The sequence below is a fragment of the Dipodomys spectabilis genome, unplaced genomic scaffold (assembly GCF_019054845.1).
Source record: "Dipodomys spectabilis isolate Male_0828 unplaced genomic scaffold, ASM1905484v1 ptg000342l, whole genome shotgun sequence".
Lineage (NCBI taxonomy): Eukaryota > Metazoa > Chordata > Mammalia > Rodentia > Heteromyidae > Dipodomys > Dipodomys spectabilis.
The window spans coordinates 1,881,598-1,905,820 of NW_024871019.1; the positions used below are offsets into that span (position 1 = coordinate 1,881,598).

General features: G+C 43.1%; 1 protein-coding gene across 2 annotated transcripts in view; it reads left to right on the top strand.

Moving 5' to 3' along the window:
• The window catches only part of Pik3cb (phosphatidylinositol-4,5-bisphosphate 3-kinase catalytic subunit beta), a 71,593-nt gene that overhangs the window by 38,395 nt on the left and 8,975 nt on the right, over positions 1–24,223 (top strand). For both annotated transcript variants that reach the window (XM_042665760.1, XM_042665761.1), the window contains exons 9-19: positions 2,532–2,783; positions 4,471–4,567; positions 6,162–6,292; positions 10,026–10,076; positions 12,605–12,793; positions 14,571–14,692; positions 15,600–15,743; positions 16,210–16,309; positions 20,399–20,577; positions 21,386–21,495; positions 22,080–22,158. In XM_042665760.1, coding sequence (XP_042521694.1) covers positions 2,532–2,783; positions 4,471–4,567; positions 6,162–6,292; positions 10,026–10,076; positions 12,605–12,793; positions 14,571–14,692; positions 15,600–15,743; positions 16,210–16,309; positions 20,399–20,577; positions 21,386–21,495; positions 22,080–22,158 — 1,454 coding nt within the window. The remainder of the gene's footprint in view (positions 1–2,531; positions 2,784–4,470; positions 4,568–6,161; positions 6,293–10,025; positions 10,077–12,604; positions 12,794–14,570; positions 14,693–15,599; positions 15,744–16,209; positions 16,310–20,398; positions 20,578–21,385; positions 21,496–22,079; positions 22,159–24,223) is intronic.

The following is a 24,223-nucleotide window of genomic DNA, read 5'->3' on the forward strand; positions in this document are numbered from 1 at the left end:
CTACCTCCCTCCCCTTTTTCCTATCACCCCAGGGCCGCCTCCATATTAGGCAAGCACTCTAACTCATGAATTATACCCCTAGCTCTTTTGTTTGTATTTGTTTCTGAGATAGGGTCTTGCTAACTTTTGCCTGGGCTAGCCTTATACTTAATTCTCCTAGTCTCTGCCTCCTGTGTGGGATTGTAGGTATGCCCACCCATGCCCAGCATAGATGTTTAGTTGTTTATTTATTGCCAGTTCTAGGTCTTGAACTCAAGGCCTGGGCACTGTCCCTGAGCTTCTTTTGCTGAAGGCTAGCACTCTATCGCTTGAGCCATAGTGCCACTTCTGGCCTTTTCTGTTTATATGGTACTGAGAAATTGAACTCAGGGCTTCATGCACGCTAGGCAAGCACTCTACCACTAAGCCACATTCCCAGCCCAGATGTTTATTTGTGTGTGTGTGTGTTCACTGTCAACTTGTCTATTTTAGTGATGATTTAAAAAGCCTTTCCTTCCTCTTACTTTCTGAATGTTTTCATAAAATTTTTCCTCTTTAATGTTTGAAAGAATTTGTTCAAACCATCTAAAGACTTTTAATTAGAAATTTATTTTCCTTAGTGGACATATACATATATACATATGTCAAATATATATAATATATATATGCAAAACCTTGTTTTTCTCTTAAGTCTGGAGATTTTGTTTTATCTTATTAATTTTATTTTCTTAAAGTTCATAGACATCCTATATATCACCTTGTTCCAGCATAGCGAACAGCTACAAATTTAGCAGTTTAAAATAACACTTTGAGCTTACTATGTGCAGCTTACAGTGTAGGTTCTTTGCTTATGCTTATGGTCTTACAAGGTTATAATGAATTGAGTGTTGGATTGTAATCCAGAAGTTAAGTCTGACTGGGCTGCATTTCTTTCTGAAAGTATCCTTTTAAAAAGTTTTCTTTGGGCTGGGCACTGGTGGCTCATGCCTGTAATCCTAGCTACTCAGGAGGCTGAAATCTGAGGATCGCGGTTCAAAGCCAGCCCGGGCAGGAGAGACCGTGAGACTCCTCTTTCCAATAAACGACCAGAAAGCCGGAAGTGGCGCTGTAGCTCAAGTGGTAGAGTGCTCGCCTTGAGCTGAAGAGCTGAGGGACAGCGCCCAGGCCCAGAGTTCAAGCCTCACGACCGACCAAAAAAAAAAAAAAAAAAAAGTTTTCTTTGGGGGTTGGAGGCGTGGCTCAGTTGATAGATTGCTAGCCATTGAGCAAAAGTGCTGATTGTCTCTTTAAATATGCTAATATCAGGGCTGGGAAGGTGGCCCAGTGGTTAGAGCACTTACCTTGCATGCCTTAGGCCCTGGGTTCGATTCCTCAGCACCACATAAGCAAAAAGAAAAAAAGCCGGAAGTGGTGCTGTGGCTCAAGTGGTAGAGCGCTAGCCTTGAGCTGAAGAGCTGAGGGACAGCGCCCAGGTCCAGAGTTCAGGTCCCACAACCGGACCCCCCCCCCCCCCCAAAAATAAGTTAATATCAGTTCCTCATCATTTACATACTTTGAGTATAGTATATAAAGGTGATGTAAAGGTTTGCTTGCATTGCTATTGTGTAAATTCAGTGGTTGACGATAGTATTCAAGAATGCAGATACTTCATTTTGATCAGAATAACCTGCTGTTTTGCTTTCTCTTTTCCTGCCCCCTCCCTTATTGATCAACAACTTCCACTGAGCTTCTCTGTACCACCTAATTCATCATTGCAATGTATTTCAGAATTAGTCGCCCTCCATCTTTGGCAGTGCTGGGGATTGAACCCAGTGCTTTGTGCATCCTTGGCAAGCATGTTTCCACCAATATTCACCTCTAGTCCTTTAGCTCTGTCTTTATTTGTATACTGATATACATTCTAGTCATTTAGCTCTGTTTTCAACTCTCCTTGGCCTCTCATCTCTGGATTTAGAGACAGTGAGGACACACACACACACACACACACACACACACACACACACACACACACACACGAGTAAAATTTTCTGAGACATTTTATGTGTACTTTGTATTATCTTACCTCGAAAGTGGACCTTAGGGGTAGAAAAGGTCAGTGACTTCTTAGGTCATCATGGATATGAATATGTCTTCAGTTAGCTATTGACTTATAAATGACGAACTCATAAATTATTAAGAAATAGGAAGAATGGCCTGCTCATCCACTCATTCTTTCCCAACTATACAGAAGAGTAGAAAGGCCCCAACTAAATGCAGTCTGTGGTAATGAGCACTTGGTAGTGTTTTTTTTTTTAGCATTGTTGCTTTTTTTTTAGACTGTCTGAACCACTGGGACCTCTGGTGTGTCCACCCCATGAGATTTTGTAGCTGGCCTGTTACTAAGTGAAAACCAGGTCACATTCACCAGAGTTTATGATACTGTGTAGACACAGGCTTTCTAAAGGACGGTGTGTCTCTGCTCTTAGGACATCATTCTTTGTTCTGTAGAACAGTCCTTTCAGTTGTGAAATATTCATTACCTTGTGCATTTTTTTTTTCTTCTCCCATTGTAGGTTCATGTCAGGGCTGGCCTTTTCCATGGTACAGAGCTCCTGTGTAAAACCGTTGTCAGCTCAGAAATATCAGGGAAAAATGATCACATCTGGAATGAGCCACTGGAGTTTGATATTAATACTTGTGACTTGCCACGAATGGCTCGATTATGTTTTGCTGTTTATGCAGTTTTGGATAAAGTAAAAACGAAGAAATCAACTAAAACTATTAATCCTGCTAAGTACCAGACCATCAGGAAAGCTGGAAAAGTGGTAATGATATTCTAACTTGTGAAAATAGTTTATATAGTGAAATAGTTTTCAAAGCTGTTTGAAGTAATTGAGAAGTATAATAAAAGTATATCACATAGTTTTGATCCCTGAGAATTGATTTAAGATGACATTCAGTCTCCATGATTATGTCATGTTCTTTTGGCAATGTTACTTTCAGGGAGGTCACATATTTTAACAAGAAAATAAAAAAGATGCTTTAAAAATAACCAGTATAGAACTGGATGTTGGTGTCTCATGCCTGTAAACCTAGCTACTCAGGAGGCTGAGATCTGAGGATCGCAGTTCAAAGCCAGCCTGGGTAGGAAAGTCAGTGAGACTCTTATCTCCAATAAACCACCAGAAAACTAGAAGTGGCGCTGTGGCTCAAGTGGTAGAGCGCTCGCCTTGAGCTGAAGAGCTGAGGGACAGCACCCAGGCCCAGAGTTCAAGCCCCACAACTGACAAATAAAACACCAACCAACCAATCAACAAACAAAAAAACTCCTCTAAGTGGGTGCTCATGCCTGTAATCCTAGCTACTCGGGAGGCTGAGATCTAAGAATCGGAGTTCAAGTCCCAACACTGACCAAAAAAAAAAAAAAAAAAAAAAACCCAAAGCGTATTTGGAAGTAGAACTGTGGCTGAAAGTGGTAGAGTGCTAGCAAAAAAGCCCAGGCCCCAGGTTCAAGCCCCACAGCTGACAAAAACAAAACCAAGACAAAACTGGTCCACAGTCACTTAAAACATTCTGGATGCAGATATGGTTGTGTGTGTTTTAGAGTCTGGGGTCTGGGATGCAGGCATGCGGTGAAGCCTACCATACTATGAGGTGAAGGATGAATACTAATGGTGTATATGGCAAATAAGACTTATTAACTGCCTGTCACCTCTGTCCATGTTTTGCTATGGTCCCTTTAGTTAGGAAGAAGCCTTTAGTTTTGTTACTTTCAGTTGGAATTGGATTTTGAAATTTTAGATAAAGGCCGATGTCTACCTGCCTACTAACAGGGTCTCTATGTAGCCCAAACTGGCCTTGACCTTCAGACCCCCAAGTACTGTGCCACCACATTGGGCTTAGAATCAGCAATGTTTGTTTCTTTGCCACTTCTGGAGACCTAGATCTATAAGTGCCCCAAAGAAAAAACCTGATACAGGCTAAAAGCTCTGTGTCATCCTTTTTCTTTTCTTTTTTTTTTTTTTTGCCAGTTCTGGGACTTGAACTCTGGGCCTGGGCACTGTCTGAGTTTCCTTTTGCTCAAGGCTAGCATTCTACCACTTGAGCCATACACAGCACCACTTCTGGCTTTTTTGTGTATGTGGTACTAAGGACCTGAACCCAGGACTTCATGTATGCTAGGCAAGGACCCTACCACTAAGCCCTCATACTTTTTCTTGTTGAGTCATTAGAGATTCCTAATCATTGTCAAAGACTGTACAGCAAGCATAGCAGATTTCTATTGTGGTATGTTAATTAGCATTTAGGTTTTCCTTAGCTGGTACAAATATGTCTGTCATTTTTCCATGTGCATCTTCCTTTCATTTTGGGTGATATTTTTTGTGGTGGTAGGGGAATCATATTCATTTCTAAAGAAATTCCTAGAAATACCATTGAAACAGAGGGCCTGAGTTGGTTCGTGCCTTGAAGTTTATTCTTAGTGCATTTATACAGTGATGTCTTTTTCAACAGCATTACCCTGTAGCATGGGTAAACACGATGATTTTTGACTTTAAAGGACAGTTGCGGTCTGGGGACGTAATTTTGCACAGCTGGTCTTCATTTCCCGGTAAGATTTCTATCCTAATTCCTCGTGTTGCCCTGTGTTTCTTTATGACTCACCATCCTAGCATTTTACTAAGTAAGTCATCATTTTATGTCTTTATGACGTATCCCCAACCAGACTTATACAGATCACTTCAATACATTCATAAAATGATTTGTTTCTGACTGTACTTTTTTACTTTTTACTTCACTGAATGAGTTCTCGCTTTAATCACAAAAATTCTCATAAGGAATAGTATCTTCCTCTTGTCTTATTCCTCTTCTTCTTTTTTTTTTTTTGGCCAGTCCTGGGGCTTGAAATCTGGGCCTGAGCTCCTTTTCCCAAAGCAAACAAGCACTCTATCTCTACCATTCGGGCCACAGTGCCACTTCCATCTCTCTCTCTCTCTCTCTCTCTCTCTCTCTCTCTCTCTTTCTTTCTCTCTCTCTCTCTCTTTTTTGATGTTCCTGTGCTTGAACTAAAGGCCTGGGCACTGTCCCTAAGCCTCTTTCTGCTCAAGGCTAGTGTTCTACTACTAGTGCCACCATAGAGCCACTTCCAGCTTGTTTTGAGTAGTTTATTGGAGATAAGAGTCTTAATTGGGACTTTCTCCCCCAGGCTGGCTTTGAACCATGATCCTCAGATCTCAGCCTCCTGAGTAGCTAGGATTATAGGTGTGAACCACCATGCCCCAGCTACTTTTTCTTTTTTGTTTTTTTGGGCCATCCTGGGGCTTGAACTCAGGGCTTGGATACTGTCCCTGAGCTTCTTTTATGGTTTCTTTTTTCTTTTCTTTTCTTTCTTTTTTTCTTTTTTTTTTTTGTCGGTTGTGGGGCCTGAACTGTGGGCCTGGGTGCTGTCCCTCAGCTCTTCAGCTGTAGACTAGCACTCTACCACTTGAGCCTCAGCCCCACTTCGGCTTTTTCTGCTTATGTGGTGCTGAGGAATCGAACTGAGGGCCTCATGTATGCAAGGCAAGCACTCTACCACTGAGCCACCTTCCCAGACCCCCTGAGCTTCTTTTGTTCAAGGCTAGTGCTCCACCACTTGAGCCACAGTGCCACCTCCAGCTTTTTCTGTATACGTGGTACTGAGGAATCGAACCCAGGGCTTCATGCATGTTAGGGAAGCACACTCTACCACTAAGCCACATTCCCAGCCTAAGACGTAAGTTTATATATGGGAAATTTTAGATTGCTTTTTCATCTTGAATTTAGTTACCTATAAAATTAGAAAGTTGTATTCTCCAAACTCCAGAGTTTTCTGACTTCATTGCAGTTCTAAAATTCCATGTGCAAATCTGCGAATGTGCATTACCTAGGTGGCCAAGAGATGTTGTAGACCAAGAGATGGAGAAGACAAACCACAACGAAGGAGCAAAAGTAGCGGTCCATTTTTGTGAGCCTCCTCATGGTAGATGCATTACAAACTCACACTGAAATTATTTTCAGGCATTAACAAGTAACCAGAAACTTATTGATAGAAGTGATTACCAAACTCTCTGCAGTGACACACTTTCTAGGCCATTTTCACGGGATGAACTCCATAGCAGGATTCTTTTTTAAGGTTAGTTTCAAAAGCGCTTTCCTAATAATCAAAAATTATTTGCATGTTTCAGATGAACTTGAAGAAATGTTGAATCCAATGGGAACTGTTCAGACAAATCCATACACTGAAAATGCAACTGCCTTGCATATAAGGTTTCCAGAGAATAAAAAACAGCCATACTATTACCCTCCTTTTGATAAGGTAAGCTATTTATTTAAAGGGTCATAATGTGTGGAATAATTACATGAGTATTCTATTCCCTGGCAATGTGCGTTTAGAGGTCAAGCTCAGTGTGTCAGTTTTTCTGTCAGAACTTTCCATGTGTTGGCAGTGTGATTCAGTGGAAAGGCCACAGAAGGGGGTGCCCTCAAAGTCTCTTAGGCTTGGTTTATCACTGACTAAGTAAGATGTGGAATCTCTGGACTTCAGGGTCGGTCTCTCTCTCTTTTTTTTTTTTGTACCAGACCTGGGGCTTGAACTCTGTGCCTGGGCATTGTCCCTGAGCTTTTGTTCTCACGGTGAGCACTCTGCTACTTGAGCTACAGTCCCACTTCCATCTTTTTTGGTATGTTAGTGAAGATAAGAATCTCAGAAGTGCCGGGCGCTGGTGGCTCATGCCTGTAATCCTAGCTACTCAGGAGGCTGAGATCTGAGGATCACGGTTCAAAGCCAGCCCGGGCAAGAGAGACCGTGAGACTCCTATCTCCAATAAACCACCAGAAAACCGGAAGTGGCGCTGTAGCTCAAGTGGTAGAGTGCTCGCCTTGAGCTGAAGAGCTGAGGGACAGCGCCCAAGCCCAGAATTCAAGCCCCAGGACCGAACAAAAAAAGAGAAAAAAGATGTGGGTCAAGTTGTAGAGTGCCAACCTTGAACAAGCATGCCAAGCAAGCATGAGACCCTGAGTTCAAGCCCCAGTACCAGAACAACAACAACAACAAATATATGTATATGTGTGTGTGTGTGTGTGTGTGTGTGTGTGTGTGTGTGTGTGTGTGTGTGTGTGTGTGTGTGTGTGTGTGTGTGTGTGTGTGTGTGTGTTATGCAACTCAATATTTCTTCCGTCATTTTTTACTTCAACTGGGTTGTATCCACTCATGAAGTAACTTTCTCATTTCAAATTCTTTAAAGTATTGTTATTCTGGTTGTGGTGTTACATACCCGTAATCCCAGCACTCAGGATTCTGAGGAGAAGGGATGGTGACTTTCAGGTCAGCTCTGTAATGAGATTTTGTCTCAAAACCAAACCAGAATAGAGTTTTGATATAAGGAAGGACATGCATGAGGTCCGGAGTTCCATCCCCACCATCACTAAAATGAAGTTTTTTCTGACTAGTAATTTATAATCAAATTAAACTTCTGTGCAGTAAAGCCTTAGCTCTGCATCTTAGTTTGCACTGGGCAGAAAACAACCACATTCTGTTCCTCATCTGCTACCTTTCTGTGGTGGCTGACTTGTCCTAGATACAAATTCCCCATCACCCAGGGTGACTGGTGCCACTCTCTCGGCCTCGTGTGACTGGCCAGCAGGTTTTTCTTTTTTGGGTCTGGTCGTGGGGCCTGAACTCTGGGCCTGGGCGCTGTCCCTCAGCTCTTCAGCTCAAGGCTAGCGCTCTACCACTTGAGCCACAGCGCCACTTCCAGCTTTTTTCTTTTTGCTTATGTGGTGCTGAGGAATCGAACCCAGGGCCTCAGGCATGCAAGGCAAGCACTCTATCACTGAGCCACCTTCCCAGCCCGAGGCCAGCAGGTTTTTAATGACGGGCTGAGCTGGAGCTTGCAGTTTACAAAGATAGCATCCTATACAAGTATTTTCTGCATTCGTATTTTCAAGAGAGGTTTTTTTAAAATGTCATCTACAATGCCGGGCGCAGTATTCCTAGTTACTCAGGAGGCTGAGATCTGAGGATCCTGGTTCAAAGCCAGCCCAGGTAGGAATGTCTGTGAGACTCTTATCTCCAATTAACCATCAGAAAACCGGAAATGGTGCTGTGGCTCAAGTGGTAAAGCGTTTGCCTTGAGCTAAAGAGCGGAGAGACAGTGCCCAGGCCCAGAGTTCAAGTCCCACGACGGACCAAAAGTAAATAAATGAGTAAAAATAAATTTCATCTACAACTGTCCATTCAGCCTTCCTTTTCCTTTATTTTTCCATTTATTAGTTTCATTCATTGTTTATGTGGTACTAAGGAATCGAACTCAGGGTAGAGGGGTTGCTAGGCAAGCCATATTCCCTGCCCCCTTTGCCTTTTTAATACCGTGGAATGTCTGCCTTGAAGATCAATTAGGAATAGAGATTTTAGTTAATATATAAGTGTGTTTATATTTAATTGGTTTCCTTTTTATTTTTTTTCTGGTCTTGGAGCATAAACTCATGGCCTGAGCACTGTCCCTGAGCCTCAGTGCTCAAGGCTAGCACTCTACCACTTGAGCCACAGTGCCACTTCTGGCTTTTTCTGAGTAGTTTGTTGGAGATAAGTCTTACGGATTTTCCTGCCTGGGCTGACTTGAAACTGTGATCCTTAGACTTGAGCCTCCTGAGTAGCTAGGATTACAAGTGTGAGCCTCTGGCGCCCAGCTTAATCAGTTTCCTTTAATCACCCATATTACATACGGTTATAAAATAAATAACCCCGATGTAAGAGGTCAGAGTTCCCACAGGTCCTGTTCTTTTCATTTAGGTTAATGCTTGCCTGTTGTAATCACTCGCATTTGCTTTTCAAGTCAGATGTGGCTTATGGTTATTGCTTGGCTTTAATAACTGCAATCATCATTTTATCATCATAACAAACCTATGGTTGTTTATACTCTGTCTATACTTGAGAATATAGGGCATAGTAGTTATGGAGGATTGCCTGACTCAGCCACGTGATAAGGATCTTTCCGTGCAGTACTTAGAGGGTACCCAGAGTTCTTCCTGCTGGACCAGCGAGTACCCTGTTTTCAAGAAGGAGCTTCCTATGTTAACTTAATGGATTTGCAAAATACGTTTAGGCTTTCCCTTGTTGCTAAGCCCCCCTTACAAATGGCAGTGCTGAGGATCCAACCCAGGGCTTGGGATAGGAAGTGCTTAGCCCAAGCCATACCCTCAGCCCCACCCTCCACTTCCAAGATCTAAGATTGAGAAAAAGCATAATGGACAAAGCTTATTCTATGCTTAGTAAAATTTCATGAAAAAAGAAAGAAAGAAAGAAAAGTACTTTTATCTGCACAGAAGCTAGGTTCTCTCTGGGAGTGGCAGTCTCATTGTTTTCCTGTTATCAGGAGTTAACAGCACTCTTTTTCTTATTTGTGTGTGGGGTGTGTGTGCTTGTGTGCCAGTACTGGGTTTTCCACTCAAGGCCTGGTATTCTCCCTGTTTTGTTTTGTTTTGTTTTGTTTTTCCCTTCAGGCGGGCGCTCCATCACTTGAGCCACACACCTTCAGCCTAGTTGTTTTTGCTGGTTGATTGGAGACAAGGGTCTCTGGCTGTGAACCTTGATGGTCAGATTTCAGCTTTCTTTGAGTAGCTAGGATTACAGGTGTCAGCCACTGGTACCTGGAAAGTACTGTTTTTCTTTTCAAATTCATGTTTCTATTATAAAGCAAAGAAATCCCAGGTCATATGTAGTTTCTTGTAGTCAAAGTAGAGTTCTTTATATTTATTTTTTATTTTATTTTATTTATTTATTTTTTGGGTCTGGTTGTGGGGCCTAAACTCTGGGCCTGGGCACTGTCCCTCGTCTCTTCAGCTCAAGGCTAGTGCTCTACCACTTGAGTCACAGCGCCACTTTCTGGCTTTTTTCTTTCTGCTTATGTGGTGCTGAAGAATCGAACCCAGGGAGTCAGGCATGCAAGGCAAGCGCTCTACCACTGAGCCACCTTCCCAGCCCAGTTCTTTATATTTATGATGCTGCAAGTATGAGAAGTAAAATTTAACTTCAACTTCTTTTTAAACAGATCATTGAGAAGGCAGCAGAGATTGCGAGCAGTGACAGTGCCAACGTATCGGTGAGTATCACGGTTGTCACTGGCCCTTTCTTATGCTGGCGTTGTGTGCATTGTTAGGGACCATCATCTCACTTATAGTAATAAATGTGGATCACCCACTACAACTGTGCTTACCCAGGCTCATGGGCTGCCTTGCATATGAGTCTCCCATGCGTTCATTACCATAAATCTGCCTGATTACAGATGTACATCTGTTGGTCTATCAGGTAATTACTAAGACAGGTAGATAAAGAATATAGGTAGGAGGTTGCATTTGTAGATGAATGTCTTATTCTAGTAATCCTTTATTACATTTTAATTTTACTTGAATCTGAGGCATGGATGTGTCTTCCAGTGTATATGTATATACACACATATACATGTCTGTGAATAAGAGTGTCTTTTAGGTCTAGCTTCCATGTATGAATGAAAACACAGCATGTTTTGTTTGTTTGATTGTCTTATCCTCTCAATATGCTATCTTTTAATTGCATTTTCTACAAATGTCATGCTTTTATTTCTCTTTATGGTTGTATAATAATCTAGAATGTATATATGCCTCCATTGATTCCATCATTTGGCTATTGTGAACAGTGCTATAAAACCATAGATATGCAAGATCTTTCTAGAATGTTGATTTTTCTGTCTTTGAAATATATGCCCAATAGTAGTATGGTGGAATCATAAGGAGGATAATTTTTTTTTACTTATATTGAGTGTACATATTATAGAAGTGTATCTACCTATATGTGTCTTTTTAGAACCTCTGTTCTGATTACCATGGTAGTTGCACAAGTGCACCTTTCAACAGTATATGACAATTCCTTTTTCCCTTCATCCTTGCCAGCATTTATTGTTTCTTTTTTTTTTTTTTAATGGTCAGTATTTCTTTTTTTCCTCTAGTCCTGGGGCATGAACTCAGGGCCTGTGCTCTGTCTCTGAGTTTCTTTTACTCAAAGCTAGCATCTAGGGGCTGGGAAGGTGGCTCAGTGGTAGAGCACTTGCCTTGCATGCATGAGGCCCTGGGTTTGATTCCTCAGTACCACATAAGCAAAAAGAAAAAAGCGAGGAGTGGTGCTGTGGCTCAAGTGTTAGAGTGCTAGCCTTGAGCTGACGAGCTGAGGGACAGTGCCCAGGCCCAGAGTTCAAACTCCAGGACCAACAAGAACAAAAAAAGTTGAGATGCTTTGCTAACTTTTTGTGTAGGTGTCCTTCAACCAGTTTCACAGTCTGAGTAGATGGGATTGCAGGCATGAACCACCCACTGTTCCAGACCTTTTATGTACTTATATTACATGGATATACATATGTATATGTGTATAAAAAGTATACACACAAATTATTGGGTAGTAAATCATTATTATTATTTTTTTTTTTTTTTTTTTGTCCAGTTGTGGGGCCTGAACTCTAGGCCTGGGCTCTGTCCCTCAGCTCTTCAGCTCAAGGCTAGTGCCCTACCACTTGAGCCACAGCGCCACTTCCGGCTTTTTTCTTTTTGCTTATGTGGTGCTGAGGAATGGAACCCAGGCATGCAAGGCAAGCACTCTACCACTGAGCCAACTTCCCAGCCCCGGTAAATCATTATTAAAGTATCTAACAGGCTTTTTATTTTGTTTGGTTGATTGTCTTCTGAAACTTTGTCTCTCTGTGTAGCCCAGGCTGCCCTCAAGCCCATAATCTTCCCGTCTCTGTCTCCCAAGTGCTTAGATAACAGTCACTGAATTTTTATAATAATTTTGCCAGTCCTGGGGCTTGAGATCAGGGCCTGTGTGATGTCCCTGAGCTTTTTTTGCTCAAGGTGAACGCTCTGACATTTGAACCACAGCCCCACTTATAGATTTTTAATAGTTAATTGGAGATGAGAGTCTCATGGACTTTCCTGCCTAGTCTGGCTTCGAACTGCCATCTCAGCCTCCTGAGTAGCTAGAATTACAAATCTGAGCAACTGGGGTCCAGCTACTTTAAATTGATTTTTTTTGAGTAGGACCTCCTTATATAGAGTAGGCTGCTCTCCAACTAAGGATTTTCTTGCCATAGCTTTCCAAGTGCTGAGATAATGGGCATGTGCCAACATGCCTGGCAAGATGCATCCTTCTTTGCTCTTCTTGAGATCAAACCTGGGCCCTGCCCAGCCAAGCAAGTGACCTTCTCATAAGCTACATGCCCAGATCACGTGGCCCTTCTCCTACAGATATAGATGTAAGCCAATGTGCAACCCAAGAAGGAACTTTGGTTTTCACCTCATGTGTTCTACTCATCTTAGGGTGTTTGGTTGATAGAAACTACAAATGAAAGAAAAGTCCGTTGAGTAAGTGACTGGTTCTTAACCCAAGAGCAATGCTGCCATCTAGCGTTTCCATATAGATTTTAAAAAGCGGCATTCTTCCTTTATAGAACTTTTTGAGATTAATTCTTCATCTTCAGCTTATAAAAGGATCCACTTTCATTAGCGTCTTTGTGGAGTCATATTATTGTATCTCACATAGTGAAGCTTACGTTTGGGATGTTGACACAGTTGAATTCTGTGAATATTTTACTTTGTTTAACAGAGTCGAGGTGGGAAGAAGTTTCTTGCTGTACTGAAGGAGATCTTGGACAGGGACCCCTTGTCTCAGCTGTGTGAGAATGAAATGGATCTTATTTGGACTCTGCGACAAGACTGCCGAGAAAACTTCCCACAGTCACTGCCCAAGTTACTGCTGTCCATCAAGTGGAATAAACTTGAAGATGTTGCTCAGGTAACAAAGGACCATCTCTGTAACTCCTCTAGAGTACATGTATTACTTGTGGGTTTATGGAAAGTACCGTATCATTGGATGGATTTATTTCCCCCTATTTATTTATTTATTTACTTTTTCTAGTCAGGTTCTTACTGTGTAGTCCAGATTAGCACCGAACTTGAGATCTTCCTGTTTTAACCTCCTGAGTGATGAGATTACAGGCATGCACTATCATACCTGGCCAAGCTAAATTTAATATTCTGCATACATAAAAATGTAAAAATTGGGGAGAACTGGTTGGTGGCTCATGCCTGTAATTCTAGCTACTCAGGTGGCTGAGATCTGAGGATTTTGGTTTGAAGCCATCTCTGGATAGAAAAGTCCATGAGCCTCTTATCTCCAGATAGCCAGCAAAAGCTGGAAGTAGAGGTGTGGCTCAAGTGCTAGAGTGCCTGCTCTCAGGCTTCTGTGAAATGAACCTGAAGATCCCATAGTGAGTCTTGTGGAACTGGTTTTCTGTGCTAGATCTCATCCTGTTAATGACTGAATAGTACTCTCTTAGAAATACTTTTCTTCTATTCATTCATCAGTTTATGAGCATATAGGTTGTTTTTTTTTCCCCCTCAGTTTTGGGTCTTACATTAAATCTTTAATCCATTTTGAGGTGTTTTTTGTTTTGTTTTTTTTCCTAACTGGCAAGGTAGCAGTGTCTAGTTTTAGTCTGTGGATATCTTATGCAGTGGAGATGCGTATCACATTTTTTTCTAGCATCATTTATTAAGAAGACTGTCTGTTCTCTGAAGAACATTCTTGGCACCTTCAGGAAAGATCAGTTAGCTTTAGATGTGTGGGTTTCCTTCTGGTCTTGCTGTTCTGTTCTGTTGATCTCTGTGTCTGTCCTTATGCTAGCATCATGCTGGGTTTTTTTTGTTGTTGTTCTTGTTTTTTTTTTTTTTTTTTTCTGGTCCTGGGTCTTGAACTCTGGGCCTGGGCACTATCCCTAAGCTCCTTTTGCTCAAGGCTAGCACTTTTATCACTTGAGCCACATCAGCACCTCCGGTTTCTGGTGGTTTATTGGAGATAAGAGTCTCACAGAGTTTCCTGGCCTGTCTGGCTTTGAACCATGATCCTCAGATCTCAGCTTCATGAGTACCTAGGATTACAGGCGTAAGCATCCCACTCAAAGTCCTTTTAATTTTATATTGAGTTATCAACTTGAGAGTGGGAGCAAAGAGAGTTTGAATTTCACCTCTAAGTGTTTCTAGATTATTGCTTTTTTTATTACGCCTTTACATCACGTAATATCTTGTGCTTCAAGAATCCCCATATTGGGCTGGGAAGGTGGCTCAGTGGTAGAGCGCTTGCCTTGCATGCATGAGGCCCTGGATTCAATTCCCCCACACCACATAAGCAAAAAGAAAAAAAGCTGGAAGTGGTGCTGTGGCTCAAGTGGTAGAGCGCTAGCCTTGAGCTGAAAAGCTGAGGGACAGGGGCCAGGCCCAGAGTTCAGGCCCCACGACTGCCCCCCCCAAAAAAAAACAACAAAAAAAGAATCCCCATATTCAGTGTCTTATTCTATTTCAGGTAAGTATCTAGTAGCTCTTCAAACTTACGTATAGAATATTTCATCAACAGATACTTTGTCCATCCATATTAACCCGAATGGATTCTGAAGGCATTGATAATTAAAGTGGTTTTTCTTTCTTTGTGGCTTGTCTCTGTGATTCTGTGTGCCAAAGGAAAGCAGATTGCTTTTGTCTTCCATCATTTCTGAACCCGTTTTAATTTTGAACAGCTTCAGGCACTGCTTCAAATTTGGCCTAAACTGCCCCCTCGAGAAGCACTGGAGCTTCTGGACTTCAACTACCCGGACCAGTACGTCCGGGAGTACGCAGTGAGCTGCTTACGGCAGATGAGGTAGGCCTGCCACCTGCTTTCCCTGGAGGCGTGTGGAAGAGGGTGTGGGCCTCAGTGTCTTAGGAGAGAGGAAAAGGTCCATGAAGTTTGTTTGAGACCTGGTAGCCAGGGGTTATTGGTGTGCTGGTCACTCAGGTGCCTCCTGCCTAGTCTGTACCAAACTTCCACACTGAATGTACGTCCTGAGCTATGCCATTTACATGATGTCTTGGCCGTGAGCCATGCGATAGGGTAAAGAAACTCCATTGAAACCCGTTCCTAGGTGCTAGTCACAGGCTGTGCTTATCAGAGGGCTTTTCACAGGACAGCGGCAGGGCTCTGTTCTTCACACACTCTATTCCACCCAGGATTGAGCCACCTTTGTATTATCTTGGTATTTTGCCGTGAGATGAAGAGCATGTTGTAGTTTGTGGGTTAAGTTGGAGTCCTGCCTAGGTTCCTGATAGTTTTGGCGGTTTCCCCATCCTCGCTTTGGGAACTGTTGTCAGGAATTCAGTGACGAGCCCATGTCCTCCTCTGTAGAGATGCTGCTTCCATCTTTCTACCTAGTAACTTATAAATATAGAATTAACTTAGGCATGCTTTAAATTGTACAGAAACACTCCCTTCCTTTCTTTTGAGCTAGTGAAAAGTAAAACAGTTTGCTTACATGCTTACGAAATTTTTTGTTAAAAAATGATTGCTTGGGTAAGTAGAAAAGATGCTTTGCATGATCCCTTGGTGGACGCCCCACTTTACTTCCCTTGGTAAAAGTGAGCTCTCATGCTTGCCACCTCCGCCATCTTTGCTGTGAGGCTGTGTCCAGCGAGATTGGCTCATGACCAGCCTGGACTCGAGCCCAGCCACATGGCTCAGAAGGGCCGTCTGCCACACGTGGTTGAGGCATTCTGTGTTCTGTGTCTTTCAGTGATGAAGAGCTCTCTCAGTATCTGTTACAACTGGTGCAGGTGTTAAAATACGAGCCTTTCCTCGACTGCGCGCTCTCTCGATTCCTGCTGGAACGGGCGCTTGCCAACCGGAGGATAGGGCAGTTTCTGTTTTGGCATCTTAGGTAAGTCATTCTCTTTAGTTCCAGTCCCCTGTGTGCTTGAGCTACTATGTCCGGTGTTGTAGGTGCCATTCTGTGCAACGCTCACTACTCTAGTTGTTTCTGACAACCCAGCTACAACATGTACATCGTTTCCACACTACCTCACCCACTCCCCTCTCTCTTCTTTCCCTTTTGATTTATTTATTTCTTTACTTATTTATTTTGGTTGCTGAGGACCAAACCCAGAGCTTTGCACATGCTAGGCAAGCTATCGTTGACGTATTCCCCCCGTCTCCCGCCCCCCCCCTTGAACAAGGAAGCTTCATAAGTTGAAAAACTGAGCATCTTGCTAATAATTGCGCATGCCCTGAGCAGTTCTTTTGTTTGGGTGGCATCTCTTATTTCTTTCGTAATAGAATCAAGAAGTTCACATTTTCATGTGGCGATCTGAGCATGGGGAAGACCTTGTATACATCCCTCTCTGCAGGTCTGAGGTGCACATCCCTGCTGTCTCCGTCCAGTTCGGAGTGATTCTGGAAGCGTATTGCCGAGGGAGCGTGGGGCACATGAAGGTCCTCTCCAAGCAGGTACCCCGGCTCTTGTCCTCACCTCCTGTCTTGCATCATGCCCTGTAGGCCATCTCACCAAGCACCACATCTGCACATCGCGTCATTGAGATGCTGTAACTTACAAGACTAATAAGAGTCCTTTAAGACAGCTCAGGAAGTTTCAGATTGTACAGGAGAATTCTAACCAAATGCCATAGGAAACACAAGCAGCCAGGACTGACTTCCTCAATTATATAACTTTCCTCACGCATTTGACCTGCCAGAGAAACTCCCAGAGGCTTCCTTTAGATGGTTTTAGGATTTAGAACTTTCCTGGCTGTTTTTTTTTTTTTCTCTTTTTCTCTTTTTGGTCGGCCACGGGGTCTGAACTCTGGGCCTGGGCGTTGTCCCTCAGCTCTTCACCTCAAGGGTAGCATTCTACCACTTGAGCCACAGCGCCACTTCTGGCTTTTTCTGCTTACGTGGTGTTGAGGAATGGAACCCAGGGCCTCATGCATGTGAGGCAAGCACTCTACCCCTGAGCCACCTTCCCAACCCCCTTTCCTTGCTATTAAAACAACTATATCGCCGGGTGCTGGTGGCTCACGCCTGTAATCCTAGCTACTCAGGAGGCTGAGATCTGAGAATCGCGGTTCAAAGCCAGCCCGGGAAGGAGAGACCGTGAGACTCCTATCTCCAATAAACCACCAGAAAACCGGAAGTGGCGCTGTAGCTCAAGTAAGAGCTGAGGGACAGCGCCCACAGCGCCCAGGCCCAGAGTTCAAGCCCCAGGACTGACAAAAAAAAAAAAACAAAAAACAAAAACCAACTATATCTAACCCACCTTTCTGGAAAAAGCCCTCTGGGGATGGTAGTAACAGCTAATATCTATTCACTGCCTATTTAGCTCCATTATTCCTCACAGGAGCATGTGACTGATAGTATTAATCCCATTGGTTTCATAGACCACTTAAATAAATCTCACCTGTCCACCTGACTAGTGTTCAGGCCTATCGTCTTCTAGTCTAATCTCTTCTCTATGACTTGGGCTTTTACAATAACCATCAAAATGTAGCCTCTCCTCACCATTTATACCCTTGTGCCTTTGCTCCCCCCTTCAGTCTCTAGTGAGCTGGAAAAGTGATCTTTATGGCAGGTTCTAGTGTGCCATTTCCTCTTAAAATTCCTACAATCATTTTTCCCTATTGAAAATAAAATCGAGAATTTCTGCCAGAGCCTAATAAAGTTGATCCTCTTCCTTTGCCCTCATCATGGCCGCTGTCTCCTTCCACCCCCTCACAGCTGCTCAACCCACACCACACACTCTCAGCGTGCCTTTTCAGCAGGGCATATTTATGAACAAATGATGCTCATCCTTCTTCTCTTCTAATGAGTTCTAAGAGGAAGACGGTACCATTTACATGGCAGCTCTTGTTATCTGTAAGCCAATACAATGACGTGTTGAAATGCTTCTGGTATTTGACTTATGCCATTTGAGACACTGTTCGAGGAAATGAGTATCAACACAATTAGAGATGGGGCATGAAATTACCCGACTGTACAAACACAGAAGAAACTCAAATTTGAAGTACTTCAAAAAAGTTCCTGTTTGTGTAACCCAGTTTTCATCTGGTTCCCTTGTCACCAGTGTTTGCACAGCCCCTGAAACTGTTAAGAAGCGCAGAGTCTGTGGTTTTGGCAGACGGTTGACTTGGCAGGCTTCAGCCATCTTGATTTTATCATCTGGCTACGTAGAACCTTCTTAGTTTCTTATGAGCAAGGTCTCGGCTTTATGTGTAGAAACTGCATGCTTAAATTCCTACTTTTACCATAATCTCAGTGGTTTTTCTGGCAGGGAAGCAAAAGTTCAGAATGAAAATATGATATAAAAGAAATCTGCTTAGTATTTAAAAAAAAAAAAGAAATCTGCTCATGGAATTCCAAATCACAGTGTTCATTATGTTGTTTTATGTTTGAAAAGATTTCTTTTATATTTTTAAAATCATTTATTGCGTTCAGTTAGACTGCTATATTCATCAAGTGTGTCTTCTGATTTGTGAGTGGCTGAGGATAGCATTCCTGTAAATTTTATGTAATAGGACACAAAAGACTTTCAGTTTTTAAAGCAGATTTTTTTTTTTTAAAGTAATGAGATTTGAACTCTAAGCTGCATACTTGCTAGACAGCCACTCTACTGGTTGAGTCATGCCTTCAGACCTTTTTCTTGCCCTGGGTTATTTTTGAGATAGGGCTTATCTTCCTGCACACGCCCTAGAGGACAGTCTGCCTATTTAAGGTTTCCTGTTGTAGATAGAATGTCAGGCACCAGCCTCCATGCCCTCCCTTTTCCACTGAGACACAGAGTCTCCTGGACTTTCTGGCCTACAGCTGGCCTAGAGCCATGATCCTCTGATCTCAGCCTAGGATAACATATGTCAGCCACCACACTCAGCTGTGGGTTAAGAAGGGATCTCACAGACCTTTCTGCCTGGGCTACCCTTAAACTGCTGTCCTCTCATTCAAGTAGCAAAGATTATAGGCATCAACTACTACTAGTGCATAAATGTTTTGTGTGTATCAGAGTTTGGACTCGGGGTCTCAGTCTCAATGGCTTTGCTTGCTGAGCTGGTGCTCTACCCCTTGAATCATGCCTCTAGTCCTGCCTTTTGCTGATGATTTTGGAGAGTGTGTAAGTTTTTCTACCTGACTTTAAACTGAGCTCATCCAGAGCTCAAGTTTCTAAGTAGCTAGGATTAAAGGCATGAACCACTAGCACCCGGCACATAAATGGTTTTGATTTTCTTGGCCATTGCTGATCTACCTGTAGTACTTGCATATTTGCATGTATCATAAGTTGCTTCTTCCTTCCTTCCTTCCTTCCTTCCTTCCTTCCTTCCTTCCTTCCTTCCTTCCTTCCTTCCTTCCTTCCTTCTTCTATCCATCCAGAACTACATTATAAAAAAAAGCAATTTAGACTTGGACAACAAATACTTTGCAGTCACCCATTCTAGCTATCCAATTAATGGAGAATCTACTGAGAAGATGTTGTACATAGTGATGGCAAGAAATAGAAATTTCAGGGTATGGTTGTGGTGCATACCTGTAACCCTTTTGAGTTCAAGGCCAGCCTGGTCTACATGGCAAACCTCATCTCAAAAAAAAAAAAAAAAAATAGGGGCTGGGAAGGTGGCTCAGTGGTAGAGCGCTTGCCTTGTATGCATGAGGTTCGATTCCTCACACCACATAAGCAAAAAGAAAAAAGCCAGAAGTGGAGCTGTGGCTCAAGTGGTAGAGTACTAGCCTTGAGCTGAAGAGCTGGGGGATAGGGCCCAGACCCAGAGTTCAGGCCCCACGACAGGACCCCCCCCCCCAAAAAAAAAAAATAGAACAAATAAGTAGCAGGTTGTTACATAGATATTAAGGTTGACTATCTGGAATGTCAGTCCCCCGATTTTCCTGTCACCTCTGGGCAGCACAGATGGAGGGAGTGTTTGGGATGATGGTCTTTCCTCAGTCTCTCCTCAGTGACCTGCACATCCATCCTCATGCTTTCATCCTTGCTGTTGCTAGTTTTTTGTTTTTTTTTTTTGTCGGTTGTGGGGCTTGAACTGGGCCTGAGCACTGTCCCTCGGCCCTTCAGCTCAAGACGAGCGCTCTACCACTTGAGCCACAGCGCCACTTCCAGTTTTCTGGTAGTTTATTGGAGATAAGAGTTTCATGGACTTTCCTGCCCAAGCTGGCTTTGAACTGTGATCCTCAGATCTCAGCCTCCTGAGTAGCTAGGATGACAGGCGTGAGCCATCGGTGCCCGGCTTAGCTGTTGCTGGTTTTAAGCAGGGTCTCACTGTCTGGCCTGTAAATCTCCATCTATGCAGTTCCTTTTTCCTAATTTGTAAGATTTAAAGAAGGAAGACTTAAAGGAAGTTAAGAGCAATGATGATACCTCAAGCGATGTGCCAAAACAAACTTTCATTTTCCTGTGTGTAAAATACTTGTCATATGCTGTTTCTGTTTCAGCTATCACACACACACACACGCATGCACGCGTGTATCCATGTGAGGAGTGTGCCATTTACTCATGTGATCACATGATGTCCTAGTATGTTTCCTTTCAACCTTCTTTTTCAGGTGGAAGCACTCAATAAGCTAAAAACATTAAATAGTCTGATCAAACTGAATGCAGTGAAGCTGAACAGGGCTAAAGGGAAGGAGGCAATGCATACTTGTTTAAAGCAGAGTGCTTACCGGGAGGCCCTCTCGGACCTGCAGTCTCCTCTGAATCCGTGCGTCATCCTCTCCGAACTCTAGTAAGTGGCTTCTGCTTTTACGCTGAGGCCCCCATGAAAATAGCAACGCTGAAAGGAATGCTGGGTCACGAGCAGTAGCCCTAGTCAGCAGAGTAATTAAGTGAGGAAGACCTGGTCCTCAAAGGCCTCAGAGACTGCACTAGTGTTCTGCCCATGGGCCAAATCTACCTGTGGATTTGTCCAGTCATCATACATGAATTTCCTTCATCCCCTGTGCATTTTAATTTCTCTATTACTGGTTTATAAGAAAATCCTACATGACCAAATTTTGGAAACCATAATGGATTATTTACTCTGTGTTAAAATGGGGTACTGGATGAATTTGGAAATATTTCCTCTTTGTCATTTATAAACAAATAATAAGTTGACAGACAAGCAATGAATGTCACTTGTGTTAATACAGTACCAATGTACTGTATGTATGGTTCACTTGTTCAAATGGATCCCTCGTTTTGAAACCTTGAGTACGGTTCAGAATAATCCTAACGTTAATCCAGTTATAGTTAATCCATGTTATGGTCACCAAGTGGGGAAATGAAAAGTCTAAGGTGCAAGGTGGCAAGAGGAGCAGTTGTTTGGGGCGGTGGGAAGGAGAGAAGGCCTTGGGCATCAGCTGGCATCTAGCCCAGCTGGCATCAGCACATGCCACCCCCATCCTTTCTACCAAGAGAAGGTCCTCTACCTCTGACGGTCACACACCCCAGAAGGAGTAGGAGAGGGGTGTCCACATCAGGTCACCAGGGGAAAACAACCGTCTGGGCAAATGACTTCATGCAGTGGGCTGATTTTCCTGGCTGGTTTGTTTCAGTGTGGAGAAATGCAAGTACATGGACTCTAAAATGAAGCCTTTGTGGCTGGTGTACAGCAATAAGATGTTTGGTGAGGACTCCGTGGGAGTGATTTTTAAAAACGGTGATGGTGAGTCCTGAGATTCTTACAGCTCCACATTCCTTGGGAGATTTCACTTGAGACACTTACCCCCACTTGACCCTCCAAGCTCATAAACATACTCTGACCTCAAAGCATTCTCTCAGTAAATATTTCTGCATTTATTTATTCACTCAGAGACAGGATCTTCCTATGGAGCCCAGGCTGGCCTCACACTCACCATCTTCTTGCCTCAGCCCTCTGAAAATGGGACTGAAAGTACTGTTTGACATAAGACATCATCCGTTCAGCTCTTCCACTTTGGAAGAACCACAATTCACTTGTGATTCATAAGAACTGTCTGTGTAGCTCTAAAGGCAAACAATAATGGAGTATAATACAAATGTAAGCTAATCCAGTTTGTGAGCAGTTTAAAAGCGTTTTGCTTAATTTCTGAAGTCATAGGATCATGGTAACAAATAAGCTTATGATATAGTGAATATAGTCAACAAAGAAATTTTTGGAAAAAAAAAATCCATAGCACATTTGCTATGGTTTTGCTTAGATTTGACTGAGTTGTCTAAGGTTACATTAATGAGTTACTTCGAATATAATTAAGCAGTGCTCTCCCTTAGATTTACGACAGGATATGCTGACACTCCAAATGCTGCGCTTGATGGATTTACTCTGGAAAGAAGCTGGTCTGGACCTTCGGTGAGAATTGTGGTGAATTAATGTCTGTGTCTCGTAGTGGATTCCCCCACAGTACATTGGTTCCTCCTTCCTGCAATACATTATTTTAAACGTGATCAGTTTTAAAACTGGACAGGTGGCCAGGCACTGGTGGCTCACACCTGTTATCCTAGCTACTCAGGAGGCTGAGATCTGAGGATTATGGTTCAAAGCCAGCCCACGCAGGAAAGACTGTGAGACTCTTATCTCCAATGAACTACCAGAAAACTGGAAGTGGTACTGTGGCTCAGAGTGGTAGAGTGCTAGCCTTGAGCAAAAAAAAAAAGAGTTGAAGGACAGTGCACAGGCACCGAGTTCAAACCCCACATTCGACAACAACACAAAACAAAACAAAAAAACCTCCACAAAAACTGTATAGGTGCTTGAAATTCCAGAATGAATTATAAGGTTTGGACAGACACATTACAGTCTGTGGTTTTCTTGATATTCTTTCAGTTTTAGGGTTTGAACCCAGGGCCTGGCTCTTGCTAGGCCGAACTCTACCACTTGAGCCATACTTGGTTTGCTTGTGTTTTGGTTTGGTTTTTTTGAGACAGGGACTTGATGTGTAGTGAAGGCTGGACTTCTACTTAGTACGTTGAGTGCTAGATTACTGGTGTGTACTACCATAGCTGGTTGAACCCATTGCTATGTATTTTTTTTTTTTTTTTGGGGTCCGGTCGTGGGGCCTGAACTCTGGGCCTGAGTGCTGTCCCTTAGCTCTTCAGCTCAAGGCCAGTGCTCTACCACTTGAGCCACAGCGCCACTTCTGGCTTTTTTCTTTTTGCTTATGTGGTGCTGAGGAATCGAACCCAGGGCCTCAGGCATGCAAGGCAAGCGCTCTACCACTTAGCCACCTTCCCAGCCCCCCATTGCTATGTATTGACTGAAGCAGACATTGTAGTAGGTTCTTTACCAAGTAATAAATATGTAAGCATAACACATGAGAAAAATTAGGACAATAAAGATTTTAAAAGTAAGCATTACAGAAATATTAAATAGCAGGCGGGAGTGGTAGTGTTTGTTTGCCTAGTATGCATGAAGCCCTGGGTTTGATTCCTCAGTGCCACATAAAAAAGGCCAGAAGTAGCGCTGTGATTCACTAGCCTTGAGCAAAAGCAGCTCAGAAACAGTGCCCATGCCAGGAGTTCAAGCCCCGGAACTGGCAAAAAAAGAGAGAGAAAGAAGAAAAAGAAAAGAAATATTAAGTAGCAGAGCTAAATTCAAATCTAGGACTGTCAAAGTTTATTATTTTCCCATTCTGTCTAGGTGAGAAAACAATAGCTGTGCCTTCATTCATCAAGGTATAGCGATCCCAAAGAACCTAAGTATAGGAATGGAAAAGAGTTTTCTACTCGTGGATCTTCCAGTGTCACGATTGCAGTTCTGATAGGCAGAAGGAAGTCTGCTGCACTGCTCTTTCCTCTCGTAGGACCGTAATAGGGAGCAGAGAGCATAACCACCTGCAGACAACCTGGCGCACCTCTACCAGAGTGCCCAGCGCCATCCTCCTGCTGTTACGTCAGGATGCTTTTGGGAGAGCTGTTTAAATCAAACATACTAGTAGCTGGGACCAGTTAGCAAATGAAGAATAATCCATAGTGAGGAGGAGTGATTGATCATTGTGGAGAAGCCACATTTACGGCTTGAGAACTATAAACCCCGTGGCTGTCGGTGGCTGCCACAGTGGGTCTGCCCTGGCCCTTTGCCGAGGCTCTTTGTGGCCGCTGATAAAGAGGCAGCCACATTGCTGTCTGCTAGGAGAAGGCTGTGTACCCACCCGAAGGAACTTGTCTGTCCAGCGGGATCTGTCCTGACTTTTTGTCCTCTGACCCCATGTTTAAAAAAAGGATGAAGGGCTTCAATTCTTTGAAGAGTTCATTTTCCAACTTATCTTTTTTTTCCCACCAAACTTTTGTGACAGTTTCTATTAATACACGCGCCCCACCCCCACCCCCAGGGGTCCTATTGTGTTTGGCTTTGGCCAGCTGCTCAGGTTAGACTGGGTCAAGCAGCACACTCTTGTAAGTTCAGTCCCAGATATTTG